Source organism: Pungitius pungitius, chromosome 2 (assembly GCF_949316345.1).
Source record: "Pungitius pungitius chromosome 2, fPunPun2.1, whole genome shotgun sequence".
NCBI lineage: Eukaryota > Metazoa > Chordata > Actinopteri > Perciformes > Gasterosteidae > Pungitius > Pungitius pungitius.
This window is the reverse complement of record NC_084901.1, coordinates 32,531,995-32,548,695: the sequence shown is the minus strand read 5'-3', so window position 1 is coordinate 32,548,695 and position 16,701 is coordinate 32,531,995. Positions and strand designations below refer to the sequence as shown.

General features: G+C 44.0%; 1 protein-coding gene across 4 annotated transcripts in view; it reads left to right on the top strand.

Annotated features, from left to right (window-relative positions):
• The first annotated feature begins 9,931 nt into the window (after positions 1–9,931).
• LOC119211261 (glutamate receptor 3) overlaps positions 9,932–16,701 on the top strand; it is a 68,499-nt gene continuing 61,729 nt past the window's right edge. For all 4 annotated transcript variants that reach the window (XR_005119754.2, XM_037462039.2, XM_037462040.2 and 1 more), the window contains exons 1-2: positions 9,932–10,176; positions 10,620–10,778. Coding sequence is in view for 3 of the 4 variants with exons in the window: in XM_037462039.2 (XP_037317936.1) it covers positions 10,098–10,176; positions 10,620–10,778 (238 nt within the window). In the remaining variant the exon portion in view is untranslated. The remainder of the gene's footprint in view (positions 10,177–10,619; positions 10,779–16,701) is intronic.

Here is a 16,701-nt window from a genome sequence, read left to right as displayed (position 1 = left end):
CCCTGTGTCCTTCACACCACCCAGTTTTCACCGGCCTATCTGAGGGCCATTAGGGGAGCCGCTGAGCGAGCGATTGTCACTCTGTATTAGTCCGCCCGTCTCGTCCGTCCACTCCATTCCGTCTGATGAGGCACAGTCTTACTTCGTAACCCGCTGTGTCAAATCGGGCATTTTCACCGCTGCACGGATCCTAATCACGCTGACGCGTTATTCTATGCAAAAGGGGGAAAGAACGCAACGTCTCGGCGAAAACGTCAACACGCCGTCTGCACACGAGGATCCTGGGAAATCACCATAGCTGCAGCTTGTCAGTGTTACTCACGTCCAGACGGCATCGCGAGCTTGTGGAAATCATACAGCTTGTTTAGAACTAAGCAGACGTCGCACAAGCAAAAGAGGTTGTATGATTTTGACCAAGGGAGGAATAACATGAAAATATTTGCTGTAATAATTCTGCTTGCGTGCCAGTTAGAAGGGGAGACGCTGCTGTGGCCTGAGGCTCGCAGGTCATGGGTGGTGGAGGTTATCTGTGTCCGCGTGGAGGACACAAGGGAACATTGTTACATTGTTTTGTCAAGAACTAATGTTTAATATGAGAGCAATCAGATGATCGCACCTCTTGTCACTTCACCGCATTGTGGGGGCGATTTATCAGTGATGTAATTATTATGTAAGATCCTACCACTCCGATTAGATCCTCTGGAGCTGTAGGAGTATTGTGCAGTATCTTGGAGGCTGGGAAAAAAATTAGGAATTCCTGAGATTCTTTTTTCAACAGCACAGCTATTTCATTCCAAAATGAATATTCTATTGTTCAAAAAATAAAAAAACACTATGCTGTGGCTGTCTGGCTCGGATGCACCACAAGACGGTGTTTAATGATGTCAAGAAAATTAAATAAAACGTCATCCAAAAATGTTTCACTCTCACTACTACCGCCTGCACACCGCTTCACTTTGTGCAATTCAAGCTTGGTTGGCCTGGCTGTGCCCTGTTATGGTTTTGAACGGCCATTTCGGTTTTTCAGTGAGGGCTTTGGTCATTTTTTGAGACGTAAACTGAAGTCAAGTAAGGAAAAGGTTTCATCAGAGGATGGTTAAATTGTAAAATACATGATGATGATGATGATGATGATGATGATGATAGTATTTCCCCCCCTCTGTTATTTCCAACGTGACATTCTGCTACTGCTTCAACAAAAGAGCTGATGATCTAATATTTGTGAGACCTCTTTCTACAGTATTTAGATGGGATTCTCTTTGAGAAGAAGTCCTTTCATTACCTCGGCCTTTTCAGGGAGCTCAACCTTTTAAATGTCATGTGAAAAGGTTTTAAAATAAGTGTGCAAAATTCTTAGAAAATCCCTGTTTTAGGGGCTCATGATGACCTATAAGAACGACAAAAAAGAAGGTCTGACAGTGATGAATCTTACAGCTCAAAGCAATTTGTTATAGTTCAGATATGTTTCTGGAAGGTCCCTCCCCAGAAAGAACCCACTGGGATGGACTGAGCTGCGTGTGGACCACCTCTCCAAACTCCTCAATAACTCAGGGGATGTGTCAAATTAGCTCTGTGCTGCTAAGGGGTTTTATTTTCTACATAACATTAGACAGTAATCGGGGTTTACTAGATGGGAAATAGGGGATGAGGTATAACCATTCCCCTCTGTGACAGGGCCATTTGTCGCCTCTCAGGCAGATCAATCCAACTCCATCTTCTCTGGATTTCCTCTGCCTTTGTTGTCACCACTCGAGCTGTCTTTAGTAATAGTCAGCTTTCACGTCAAATAAATGGGCTGTTTTATTGCCACCGTTGCCGCAACTCCACCACTGTTCAAAGTAAATGGAAAAGAATTAGGTTTATTTTGCAAGGACATGGGCGCGTGCAAAATGAATGCGGACGAGCAATAAAGTCTTCTGTGAGAGTGATGACACATTTGGTGCCCTTTCCCTCTAAAAGAAAAAGAGCAAATATGTAAAAAATTAATGACTCTAAGAGGAATGTGGTGTTCAGGAGTGACATGAAAAATGTGATAAACTGCAGGTTGTCAAAGAAATGCCAAGTTATTTTTATTTTTTTTTAAACTAGAGACTGTGGCCGAAAAAAAAGGCTTGCTTTGGCACGGTAAGCGATGAGAGTAGGATCTCAATTTCTTCATCGTTATTTGTTTTGTCAGTACATGATCTTTGTAAAAAAAAAAAAAAAAACACAGCATGCATCGCAGGGGGCCACCTCAGCTCTGTGCGGCATCTTTAATCTCCAGAAGCGACCTGGTGTTGTGTTATAGACACACGGAAGGGCATCTGCGTCTCCTCTGCTGACATCAGTAAATAATGCACTCCTGTGCATCTACAGCGCCACATAATGTATAATTCACACAACGTAGGCAGCCCTCGTGCCATTCACACTGCCCTGCTGAAACCCACTGCAATATTTTGCCGCTGACTTTTATTTGCTCCTTGAAAGGCTTTGTGGCCACTTTGGTTTTTGTTTTGTCAATAGGACCATTATCCTCACCTTTGCCACTTACCCAGATTACCCATGGCTGAACGGTGTTGACATAAAATGTTAATACAAAGAATACTTTGTTCCGCACAACATTGAAATGGAGACCATTGCACGTTGTGCATGTTTTTCTCTTTGGTTTGCACCATGACATCACCTATTGATAGAAACCTCTCTGAGGCATCTTTTGCTGGAATATTTTTACCCACGTGCAGATATGGCTTTGGAGGACTGAGGCTGATTTTTCCTGGCGGGCTTGCATGTGCCCCAAAACGATCACAGCAATGGTTTTCTTCCGGACTGTCCGAACACCGAAAGCATCTCTGCGCTCCGAACGCCACCCGCTGCTGCCACCGACAGCACGCGACATGAGAATATGCAAATGTGCAACAAAAGGGGGGGGGGGGGGGGCGGGACATTTCCATTAAGGTCTTCCAAGGTGAGGTTTCCAGGGTGATTTGTATTTGAAAAATGATTCATTCTCATTCACGTGCAGGCAAGCGGCCTGGTCTCGGCCTTGTCAAGCACTCGTCACTGTTGTACTTGAGAAATGCTGCAGTCCAGACTCGTCGGGTTCTGTGCAGCCGGGAAAATGGGGGAAAAAGAAGTGGCTTCGTTTCAACTTGCACTGCTAAACTGTTGTGTTGGGAGCATTGCATTAGCTAGATTACAGTTTTATCTGTCAAATGAATGTGCAGAAATAGCTGACATAACATTGTGTTTGCAAATCCAATTTCGTATTGATTGACAGTGCGAGATTCACCAAGCCCACTATACGGCTCCCTGCACTATTAGAGCGTATTGCGGTGTGATTTTGCATTGGAAAGACGGGCTATTTGCTGGGAGTAATTAGTTAAGCTCCTGTGACTTTGGAAATGTGATTGCAGGTACAGTAGAAACGGCTAACAATGGGATAACTGAAGCATTACGGACTGTGAGGGACCAACAAACAGCACCGGGACACACATAAAGACAAACACTAAACCAGCACAGGGACACACATACGCTTTTTTTGCCGATGTGAGGGTTTCGGGACAGAGGATGTTGCATGTGTACAGACTGTAAAGCCCTCTGAGGCAAATTTGTAATTTGCGATTTTGGGCTATACAAAATAAAATGAATTGAATTGAATTGAATTGAATTTTTTTACATCGTCTCCTGACCTCTTGATTCTTTGATCCATTAATATAATGCAATATTTATACTCCCAGCTACTGAATGTTTCATTATAACTGCAGAGACGTGGAGTGCATTTTTAAGAAGTATGGCACAGACTATGTACAGAATGTTTATCATGAATCATCTGTTGTTGGCTCAGCGTGTTGCTCGACCTTCAATGCTGCTTCTATGCATCCCTTTATGTTGTAATTGAAATGCATAAGGGACTATCATTAGGTCCATAGCATGCACTGAATGCCTGAAACCACTATGTCTGTTATGTAAAGATAAATATTTTTGTAACTTTTTCTAAAATGCCTATGGTTATCATAATTTTCAAATGTAGTGCTGCTCAGCGTGTTTGCAGTTCAGCAGCCTACATGAAACCGTATTTGGGGCTATTGTTGAATCACATTAAAGTGCATCGTTTACTCACACAGAACATCTATCATTCACCATTTTTACGTAAGATTGATTTATTAGCTGGTTAATGTTAAAAGCCACAATAGCTGGCACATCAATCACAGGACCATAGGGTTAATGTTACACAGTGGACACTGTTAATTATTTAAAAGGATCACAGACTGTTAATGGTATTTCTCCTCACCTTTCCCATTATCTGTGGCAACCAGTTTGTTTTCTTCTCAATTAGGCACGCTGGCAATGATCAACACCCATCTCCTATTACTGGGATATGGCAACAGAGGCCATGGGGGAAGGGAGAATAACAGGCTGCTGCTGTTGTTATCACTGCGGCTTCTGCTGAGGGATTGTTTTTACCATTTTCTTGGCTGGATTTAGTTTCTTTCCTCTTGCCACCATACCTTGCCTCCTGCTATTAAACCTCGCTCTCTCCCTTTTGGAAGGGTGAAAGTGACCAGGTCACCGAAAGCAGCGCCATGATGTGGTCAGCTTTTTTTCTGGTACTTTGCTGTTGACATTAAGCTAAGAAAAAAGCTTTGAGGGCACCTTACACCTAGACGGTAGGCCAGGAGGATTTGACATGTTCCCGCAGCAATGATTGTGCTCAGGAAATGGAGTTCTATAAAGTTAGCCATTATATATGCATGTAACCTCCATTTTTTAAACTATAATTAATATTATTGTAATTTATTTTACCCCTGAACATTTTTTTCTTCTTTTTCTTTTCTAATTTGCTTTTTAATCAATTATCCCATTTTGCTTTCAAGTTCTTGTTTTTCTCGTAAACCCCATGTGCAAAAAAACGGGAGCATCTCCATCGCCTTCACTCTGCTCTCAGCATGGCGACGGCTGTGTCGGCGTCTATTGGCGCCAGCGCAGCCCGAGCAGCAGCAAAAGTGCTGTCAGAACAAACCGTGTTCACCTGAGGGGGGAACTGGACGCTCCGGATGCCTGTTTTCGGGCCAACAGCGCCGTCTGAGCCGGTGGAAAAAAAGAGGCGGGCCGTGAGCCGGCCAGCGGGCCACGCGTAGCCATGTCGAACAAAGCTGGGAAAAGCTCAGATAACGACGCACGCAGTTAAGCATGCGGACAAGAGGGCACTTCAACATTGCAAATGAAACTCCCTTGCACAATTATTTCTAGGTTCTTGATTCTCGCTTGAGCCGAACACTTTCCAAAAGGCGCTCTGGCCAACTCAAAGGCTCCGATGGACACTCGTCGCAAAACACGCCCTGTGGTTGCATTTGGGGCGCATGTGCGTGAACGTCTACGTCCAGCACACAACGTTTGCGTGTCCACCGTGGGATGCCCTTCTCGGGCGCAGACGGCCCGTTCCGTCGCGGCTCAGAAACCTGGCGGTGCGGTGGAGATGTCTTCCTTTGCCACGCCGCGTGGATCGGACCGTGCAACGCCAGGGGCGTGAGAGTGAAATGTGTCAGCCTGTGCAGCTGATAACGCCGCCTCCGTCACACACTCAGGGCCAAAGAGTGTTTGCCCGGGGAGCCAAAGCGCGTGATGGGTTTTGTGACGCAGCACGCAGCGGGATTCAAATTTCCAAATGTTTCCTCATCCCTTGAACTGTGTCACCAAATCTTATGAAAAATGTTCTCACAGCGATTCGTCCCAAACGTCTTTCAGGCCAGTGCCCCGTCCCTTCCTTTGAGTTTTATCTCACTATAGATTTTTAAATGAGATGTACATATTTGTTTGTACATAATGTTTTATTACACTAAATCTGCTGTTTCTTTAAATCTGTGTGACACTCTGCAATAGCAAGTGCTTTCCTTAGGCCATTGCGGTCCAGAAGTCTCTTTCATAGGAAAAGGCACTGACAGAATAAAAAAAAAAAACGCTCCTTGAGAGCAGAGTCTTTTATCAGCCTGCAACATCTGGCCAAGGCTGATAGGCCCTTGGAATAGCTCTCCAAACATCGTTTGAGATGCATAATGCTTGTTTAGCTGCATCCTTCCCACAATAATTATTCAACCCCTTCTCAATGAGTGTCTTTCACCAGAGCAACCCATTTCTATGATTACAGAATCTAGTTTCTCAGCAGGGTCGTAATAATGCCAGACAATGTACTAAATAGGAGGAAAAATACAATTTTAAAGTTGAGTCAAGTCACAGGAACTGATTTTGTTAACTGTTTAAACGTTTTACATAAAAAGCAATTTCCTTGAGTTTGAGAGGTAATCTCTTTAATCATGAACGATTAAATTTGAGGGCTGGGATGCAAAAATGTAACGACTATTGATTCCTCTTGATGCATCTGAAGTTTCATTTGTTTTAAAACACTGTGTATTTGTAATGATTCATAATTTAGAAAAGGAGGGTTACATTTTCCAAGAATTGCAAAGTAAACCGACAAGAAAGTAAATCAAATCGGGCCTGTAGCAGCATCCTTGGAAATGAAAACACAGAGTTCAGTGTGTTCTGAATCTTTTGATACTAAAAGCTGCCCTTCTTCACAAATAAATGATGTACAACAGGGAGAAAAATGCTTCTGTTGTAGTCAAAGACCTTTCTGCTGCCGTACAAACATGAAGCCAATTAAAATGTGTTGGTAAAAATGTAGAGATGAATGTTGTACCTCGGTCTCAAAGTGTGCAAGTTTCAGTCTACTTGGCCATTCGCTCTGTCCTTTTTGGGTTTGGCAGAAGAAGGAGCTAAATGCTTTCATGCGTAAGCTTTAAAGCAAGGGGGTGCCGGTCGGATTGTATCCAAAATGGATGAAAACTCCCGTAAAAATAAAAGATGTTTAGTTTACAACAAGAACAAGACTGTGGGTTGCGTTCAAGGCCAGTGGGAAAGGACGGCCCGGTGTAACAGAATTCTTACAGCCGATCCAAGCGTTTAGAACTGTACTTGGAATTTTGGGTCATTTAGCTTCCTGCTTCAAGTCATAATCTTTCAAGAGAGCATCTAAGAATCTATTCACCCCCCCCCCCCCCCCCCCATCTCACCCCTAATGCACAGTTTTAATTGCAGGAAAATGAGCCTTGTTAAAGGTAGTCATCACTCTAGATTTAAAACGTATGCTCTTGCTGCACTGCACCACATTAGATTAAAGCTCTGAGGCAATCTGCAGCTGATATAGGAATTTATCCCAACACCTGGTTCTGTACTTGAGCCTCTGAGCAGATGTGTGATACTGAGCCTCTGCCAGCACAGAAAGGATAGACCCGTCTACTGCCCTCATTTGTTCTTCTGCGTCAAAAGTGGTTTTTCTCTCTACACAAAACGTTACGTTTTCTTGTGATCAAAAAATGGTAATTTCATAACATGAAATCTCCATGCGGCGTACCTGTTGTGGTACCTGTAGCACCCACTGCTCTACTTGGGAGGGAGGACCCAGCCTCCGGTGCGCATTGAAGACCCTCTGTTTCCATTCACCTTACAGCGAGGCGGATGCAGCACAGGCTGCAGGTTGAAAGAACCTCCCCGCAGATCTTAATCCAACTGCACACAGCTGTCCCGACCAACCAGTAGGAGTCACCACTGCGGCTAAAAGCAACGCTGCCAGTTGGGCTTTATGCAGCTGGAGAGACTGGGGCCGCAGGTTAAGGCCTGATGCAGCAGTGGTGGAGGATCGATTTCACCCTGCGGCTTCAAGGTTCCCCCTCTAGTTGCATTCGGGCAATAACATTGGCTTTTTCCGTTCTCCTCATGTCACAGCACCTTGTCGCTCAATCGGTATTCGAGGAAATAAATGCACTTTTTCTGAATTAGATAAAGTCAGCGTTTGAGAAGGAAGTATTCTACTTTTTCGGGGTTTCTGTTTGAATGAGGAACTAATCAGCCATTCGAGTCAAGAAATGAGTCACTACACAATCTATTTATTTAAATACCAGATACCTACACCTCCTTAGGCTACAAAGGGTTCTTATTTTCCATTTCTTTCCCTTTATTTGATTGTTGTTGTTATGCAACAATCAAATATCGCTTCATTCTCAAGACCCCAAACCATTACTTGGTTTTTCCACCAGAGAGAAAAGACCAGTTCAATTTTCAACTATAAATCGTCCCAACCAGCCCAGTCACAAATCTAAAATACAAATTTATATATTGGCCGTAAAGTTTTGTCATTTTGCTGACTATAGATGATTACTTTTTGTTGTTTTTATTGCATGACCAGAAGAAGACTGTTTGTGGTAAATCATGATTCTGTGCTCACAAGAAAACTCAAGCTTGTAGTGTGAAGATGACAGCATGATTATACAGTGATCATGAGAAAATCAACCCTAAAGATAATCACACCACTGGCCGCGGGGCTCTGATTTAGACAATAGTTGTTTCTAATAAAAGTTTTTTGTTTTGAACTTCTTTGCTTGTGCGTCCTCAAAGAGTAAAATATAAAGATTTCACCCTGTTGTATATTATTTTGGCTTGTCGAGCCTTGCAGTGCTCAGAGCTATAGCCCTTAAATCATCATCATCATCATCATCATGAGATAAAAGGCAACATCTTTTCATCTATTTTTCAGTCTTTCTCAGAGTAAAACTCCTGGGAGAGTTTTACAATCCAGAAAGGTATAACCTAAAATTATTTGTTTTCATGTGGATAATATTCAAGAATTTCCATATAAAATTGAATTTCTTGCAGAGGTTGAGCTTCGAGGATAATGCAGCATGGCCAAAATGTCCTAATTGCAAATATAGCTGTGCAATCATCACCATTTAATTTCAATTACATCTAGACCTTATCTCAAATGCTCGGGCTCCCCTCATAGGGATTTTTTTCTTTTTCTTTCCGGGTTTTGTTTGAAAGGCTGCATGATTAACTCAAGTCACACTGAGTACCGGCATGCAACGTGAATGACCAATTAAATAGCTTCTTTGGTATTCTGTCAACTAAACAGCGCTTTAAGAGAACAACGTCACAGGTGGGACCAAGGTGTTATGAAAATGATCCAACTCACCATTCTAATCTCTCAGCTTTCAGGTATTTCATGTTCCTTTGAACCACAACACGTGGATATATATATGCCCCAGTAGTTGTCACTGACACGCGATCAGTTGATACGTTGCCGCAGGCAAATCACCTCTGGCTCGTTTCTGTACAGATTTTTTTTTTTTTAAGTTGAAAACCCGACCCAGTCTGTCATCCCTTAAAAGACGCCGCAGTGTCAATGGCTGAAGCCTTTGCCATTTCCGATGCAATTAAAAACTCAATTTTCAAAGCGCTCTCCCAAGGACAATAAATGGGATAATCATCCCTTTGATTGTTCCCTCTTAGGTAGAATGGCAAAAATGATAGACATGTAATTGTTGACGGGGAAAATCGACAAGTAAATAAAATAGGGTGTATAGATATAGACTAGTAGGCTATGTAAGGGACCTGAGCAGAAGGCTGAAAAACAAACGTAGAGAGCCGGAATGTTTTCAGGACCACAGACAGTTCCTTACCTCTTTCTGTACAACAACTGCAAAAGACACAAACTTTCTCGTTGAGACATGGCCCCATCCCCCCCCCCCCCCTCCCATCACCCCCCCCCCCCCCCCCCCACCCCTCTGGAGATCGGACGCTAGGCCACAGCCGGGATCATCGTCTCCCCGCAGACTGCAGCGTTTCCCTGGATCCGGCCGGCGGAAGGCTGCGGCGCGCTGACTCCAAGCCCCGTAAGCCGGCAGCAGGTTGAGGCTCCCCCCCCCCCCCCCCCCCCCCTAAATTCAACGTCAGATCAAGTTTTTACAAATACCGGACCGCCGCGAAGAGTCCAATCGGAGGACAGATCACCCTCCCCTCCCCCTCCCCATCTCTCACGCGCTAGCCCTCCCCTTCTCTAAACCTCCCCCCTCTCTCTCCCTCTCTCTCTCTCTCTCTTCCTCCCTGAGTTGCAAAAAAAAAAGAAAAGCTCTGCAGCTGGACTGCACCTCGATGAACCTAATTGGTACACTGTGAGCGACCATCATCCCTCCACCGGATTTCCCTCGCGCCCGACTTCCACCCAGAACATATGCATTTGCTCAGACAGACCCTTTTGAGGAGTTGAACAGATCGGTTCGGAGAAAATGGCACAACGAGTGGTTTTGTTGCTACTGTGGCTCTGCGACAGGTCATTCGCAGGGTTTCCCAATCAGATCAATATCGGTAAGTGTCTTTGTGTGTGTTATTAAAAAAAAAAAATGGGATGCGGACTGTGATTTGTATGGACAAAGGTTGCAGTTTTATTGCGGAGAGATGTGCACGGAGCGCGCGGCTCTGCGCACGGATAGATAGGAACTTGATAATACGCATGCTGCGATCTTAAAAGCGCTGATTCCGGTGAACTGTAGATTAAAGCCTCCCACGTTGATGTGTGCGCCATTGTAATGGTTGGCTGAAAGATGCAATGATGATACTAATAAGGAGGAGGACGGGAGACGATTAGTTGCTCGATGTGGGGACTTTCAGACAGGCGCAGTGGTCAAAGAAAATGCCTTCTTTCAGATACCATTTAACCTTCTTTTTCTCCCAACTGAAATGAAGTGCATCACTTACGACGGTACAGAAGCGAGTGCCTGATCTTGTTTTTTTTCATCTTTTTAATGAAGGGGGACTGTTCATGCGTTCCACGGTGCAGGAGCACAGCGCGTTCAGGTTCGCCGTCCAACTCTACAACACCAACCAAAACACCACGGAGAAGCCTTTCCACCTCAACTACAATGTCGACAACCTGGAGTCCTCCAACAGCTTTTCAGTCACCCATGCGTGTAAGTGTGCTTCTATTTCAGTCATGTCCAGATCCCCCCCCCCCCCCCCCTCTCACTTATGTCTACAGCGCAACGAGCGGAATCATTTATGTCTAACTCATCCATATGGAGCTTATAGAGGCTCTGATCTCAATCCAGGGAGAGCACTGAAGTTTGCCTCATTTGACTCTCTCTCATAAAGTCCCAGTGGGAATTTACAAATACAGATTTGTCAAATGGACTTGGAGAGTTCTTGTCATATGTATCCTTGGTTTTGGTTTCATCATAAAATGAAGACATTTTTTTTAAATGTTAAATGGTGTGCTTTTTAAAGGTTTTATAGACAGAACATGTGGTTGGCAACCAGATTCACCGCGTTTATGGCTGCCTAAGACTCCCACAATTGATATATTACAAATACATAAAATAAGTAATATCAACATACACACGCTGTATATAAAGTAGAAAGCTGGATGTTTATTTCATAACGTGTTTTATGGATATCTTTATTATTTAAATAATCCACCACTCAAAAGGAAAGGACATAAACTAATAAAGTATCCATACGGTCTATGACACGAGATGCTTTTGTATGTTCCTATTGTCCAGCCCACAATGCAACTGGTGCAGTGGCGGATTCCAACAAATCACTTCTTCCCCCCCCCCCCCCCCCCTCCACCCCCCATTGGCCTCAGTTTCTGGAAACGAAATCCGCAGAAACAAAGTGGACATAAAGGGGAAAAGATAGAGCCGGGAAGGCCATTTTGTGGTGTCATTTTAAATGATGCGTTCAGCTTGGCTGAAGACGCGCTCTGTCTCACTGGTGCGTCTGAGTCCCTCCAAAGACCCGTGTGGCACGTTCATAATGGCCCCTCTGACATCCCCTCCTGCGCCGTCCTCCGACTCCCCCTGTGTTACAGAGCATCTACTCCAGCATTGCAGAGTCAGCTCATTAGCACCCAGACCTCATAGCACCTCACCATGCTGTCATTGGGTAGGGCGAGGAGGGGGAGGGGGGGGGGGGCGGTTTTCGACTGCTCCCCACCAACATCCAGCAAATGAGTTGGGCTCAGACCTGCAGAGGAGGTGGGTCTGAGCAGCAAGGGAGATAACGCAGAGCGTCATATCACAGGCAGCAGAGCTGCGGGGGCCCTAACGAAGGCATCCGTGAGAAACAATAAGCAAATGAGAGTGAATAAATAACAGATAGGGCCGTGCAATTTCACGCATGTTGAAGAGGAATGGAAGCTTAGTAGAAAAAGGATTGATATCAGAATCCAATTAAATTCAGGGGCAGACAGGGCTTTAGTGAGAGGGAAGGGGCTCCTGTGGGAGCCGTGGCCCCGTTTCTTGTTTCTTGGCGCCACGTCTTAGTGTTTCCATCAGGAGCTCTGTCTCTGGACTACGTTGCACTTCTGATTGGAGAAATGAGCTTTTAATCACTCAAAGCAACCAATGCTGAAAAGGAAAATGTAGCCGTCAGTGCTGCGGAAAAATGAGAGCGATCGTCAAATGTCATTTAAAAGTTCTTTTGCTTTGATGTGTATATAAACCTGCGCAGGTGCAAATGTCTCGTCGCTCAGTCTGCAACATTATACGATGAGACAATTTATTTTGGAGAAACCAAAATCCCTATTTATTCTATTTGTAAAATAATATCCAAACTCAAGCAGAGACGGGCCTTAAAACTGTTTGATCTGTGTTTTTCCCTCTCGAATCTGATCCATTTAATGTATGATCAGAGACCTTTTTTTAAGATAGTGCCCTGAGACTCTTGTCAAACTGAGCTCTCAAACCGCAGACAGCTCACGCTGAGCTCACAACAGTGCGTAAGCACCTCGGATTGTCTCTACCGATGTAGTGAACAAAATAGAGATGACGCTTATTAGATATCACTTATCTGCTGACTTCCAGGTCTTTCAGGCTTCGCCTCTGGTGGGTTCTGTGTTTTATGTTTGTCAGCGCACGTGTTTGTTCTGCAAGCCGTCACAGTTATTCAGTGGACATTTACATTTCCTTCATCATGCCCCCCTCGTGGCTAACTCAGACCTTTGTCAGCAGTACATCTGGTTTATGAACTATCTCAACTGGTCTTTTTTTTTTCCTTTACACACATGGCATTTAGGGTGTTTTGGTAAATAAATGTATTTTGAAGCAAGTTTCATTGCTTTGATAAAGAGAAGTTCTAGCTGCTTGAGGCCCTCGCAGAGTGATTTGGAAAAAGAGCTCTTTTTGTGGTGTCGTGTCTGGATTCCCCCGTTTTCCTGGAACTGACGTTCTGCTTCAGTGTGAACTCCCTCTTCACAGGAGGACAGATACTGCCGTAGCCCTCTGCTCTGACTGATTTCATGTAGATCACGCCTCCTCGTGTGCTCAGCATCCTTTTAAAGTGCTATAACAGAGGCAGAGGAACAAGAGGACATGCGTGCAGCAAATCACATGAAACTTGCTGGACTTTCCTTTTCTTTTTAGAAACAAAACACGGGACATCTTAGACCTGATGAAGGCACAGACTTGGTGGCGCAGCCACTCCTTTCAAGTTGCTTTAAAACGTTATGCTATTAATTGAATTAGTGGCTGGCAGAAATACAATGTGTGGCTTCAGTAATCCTTAAGGCTCAGCTTTGTACTGCGGAGGCATGGTGTGTGCTTTGGTGACAACAATGTTGTTGCTTTGAAGTGACATCAGAAATGGTGAAATGTGTAATTACCGGTGCTGGGTCCACAGTAGCGATGGAAACTAGGAGTCAGGTCCGTGCACAGAGAAGACAGAGGTAGTTCAAAGCAAACCGTACCGGTTTGAAGAAAGCAGAGTCGACAGCATTAATGTTCCTGATGGTCACGGCTAGCCAACTTAATGACACCCCCATTCTTTTCCCCACTGTTTACCCCTCTTCTTCTTCTTCTTCTTCTTCTACCCTTTTTACCTGAAGCACAGAAAACACGACATCCTCTCCACGCGATGTCTTGAAATGATTTGCCTTGATTTGTGTAAAAGGCACATTTTGCGATGCTTGGCTTTTGAATCTCATCTCACCATTCCTCGTTCCTCATTCTGTCATTAAGCTAATGGTCTGTGTCCCTTTTCTGCCAGCCCTTTTACATGTGCCCACCACCATTTTTTATTGAATCCTCCCGGTCCTTAAAGCCGGCCAGTAGCAGATGCTTCTTTGGCAGCACAGTTCCGCCACTGTCTCCCATCCCCGTTAGCTACTGTGGGCAAAACCACTTTGCTCGAAGACTACGGGGAAAATAACATTTCAATAGCAGTCACTGTGCGTTTAATAATTTCTTAAGCTGAGAAAGAGGAGGGGCAAGAGAGGAAGCAGAGTGACTGCAAGGTGTGATGCGTCTTATTGTGATTAGCGACAAGATGCAATTTAAAGAATGGAATTATATTTTGGAAGATAGGCATATTCCATTTTTTTACCAAGAGTTGGACTTGTGTGATCTATTGCATTTCACTTAACACAGAGAAAGAAAACTAATGCAGATGTTTCTATGTCAATGTGGGGTATCAAGGTCATTGAATAGGGTTATTTTTTATATTTTGTCTGGAGACAACTTTTTCTTAAAAATATCTTTTTTACTGACCTTTGCGCCCACCCAGAGAGTGCTATCTCCGTGCATGTGGTCCAGAAACACCAACGGTCTCTTTACACCAGCGGAGCCACACTTTGACTGAACACATGTGGCAAATGGCATATGTTGTGAAGCACAGACACAAGGGCCCGCACCAAATCTTTTTGCCCGTTTTGTTCTGCGTATAGCTTTTGGGACAGCGGTTGCACAGATACATCAAAATCTATTTTGATACATAATGCCCCTCAAATGATTGTATTAAAATAAGAAATAAAAAATACAATACATGTGTTCTGTATTTGAAATATGAGAAATACTTTTTTCTGGATTTTCCGTTTCGGTATAGCAGAGCAGTCGGGTTTGGGCCATAGAAAGAGTACACCAAGCTGTTTGGTTAACCGCACAAAAAGGAAGGATAGTCACTATGTGTAAATGTATGCAAAGCTGTTGAAGAAAACAACTTGATTGAATTTATATATATATATATATTAAACTGTGAACTGTATTATCTACTAGTGTTTATGTGGCATTATGACGCTAAGTTAAGCACTAGCCTAGACAGCATAGCATTTTAGCATCGATTGCTAGCTTGATATTATAACTTTCACTATGTATATAAGGCTTTGTTGCTAGACCCAGACATAAATTATACATTAAGCTAACATCTGTCACACTCAAATAAAATATTTATCTTGACAGCCAATCCGTTAAAGAGCTGAGACTGAACTTGTGAACTATTTTTCAATTCGTGGAGAAAGTATTTTTTAGTATTTTAAATACAAAATCGCTCTAAAGTATTTCGTTTCAAATTACGTTAGATTACAAATCACAAAGTCCTAAAAGGAAATGAAACACGTATTTCATTTGCAAGCACTAGAAATACTTCTCTTGGTGACGGTGGCGCCTGTAGGCGACGCTGTGTGAACGGATGGTAAACAAAGCGACAAGCAAAGGCATATTTTTGCTGCGGGATGGCCTGACAGATACGGGCGACGGTCCACAGAAGCTCCTCAGGTGATCGCAGTAGTGCTATACTGCTTGTCCTTGCGGGATTGTAGCGCAGCTTGAAAGGTGTGACTGCGGAAAACATGGCAGGAGAAAGTGAGTAAGAGTTGCTGAAGGGAAGGAGAGTAGCGAGAGAAAGCAAGATGAAGGAAAAAAAAAAAAAAAATCTTTTGGATAAAGCATGTTTTTAGATGCTGGCTTTTACCGAGGAGGTTTGTGCACACACTAATGCCTGTGTGCGTGTGTGAGCGAGCGAGTAGGAGAGTTCTTCAGGCTATGGGGGGGTTGTGCCGGGACACGCCATCACAGTCCAGCTGTGTTGGAGGCACAGATGGAGGTTTGTTTATGGACGCACAGGCTTGTGCATATGCATTGGTGTGTGCACACATACGCACAAAGAGACCGGAGGAGGATGCAGTCACACATGCGTGGACAGACGCATCCAGTCTCCCGTCTTCACATCTCTTGCGGTAAAATTCCACCGTTTTGTGCCATAGCTCCCTTGACACTCTTCATCATTCATTTCAAAGTAAAGGTCACAGTAAAAAATATTGCCCGGCTCCCTTTGTGCTAACACAATTTTAGGAGGCACACTGTTTTGAAGGGCTAGGATTTGTGACTAGACGAGCATATTTGATGTAGCACCGTGACGGTGCAAAAAAAAAGCTTCTAAGAGAAACACGAGCCAACCGCAGCGTAATGTGATGGTGTGATTTAGAGGCCGGGCAGTCACAGAGGCAGCTGGATCATGGGTCAGATGAGTCCTACTGTAACGGCCCCGGCTGAGGTTGCACGCTGGGGGGGGGGGGGGGACAGCAGGGCCTCTGAGAGGGGGAGCAGGACGTCAGCCGACAGGGATGACTGACAGTGTAGTTAAAAGGTAAAAGAAAAAATAAATGGAGGAGGCAGAGGAGGGGAGGAGTTTCTGTCAGAAGCAGTCACATCTTACTGTCTGACTAAAGCTTAAAATTGTCTGGCAGGGTTACAATCATTTTTTTTTTCTTTTAGGAACATTATGTCAAAAAAATCAAAATAGAATTTTACTTGTTAATACAAGTGCTGCAGTAATTGCCTCTATATTCAAGAAAAAACTTTTCATGTCTTTTTGAAATTCAGCACCGATGAAATAGCAATAACTGATCTTACATTTGCTTGAAGTCTGACTGGCAGAACTGCAAACCCTGCTAGCGTTTTGATGCGGTCGCATGAGGTCACATCTTTCTTTTCCATCCAACAAACACACCAAATCCTGGAAGAAATCAAGAGACCAAAAATGAAACATTATTTTGACCTAATTTTCCGGCCATGAGATGCCATCCTCTGTATTTGCTATTTATTTATTCTAAAGTCAGGCACA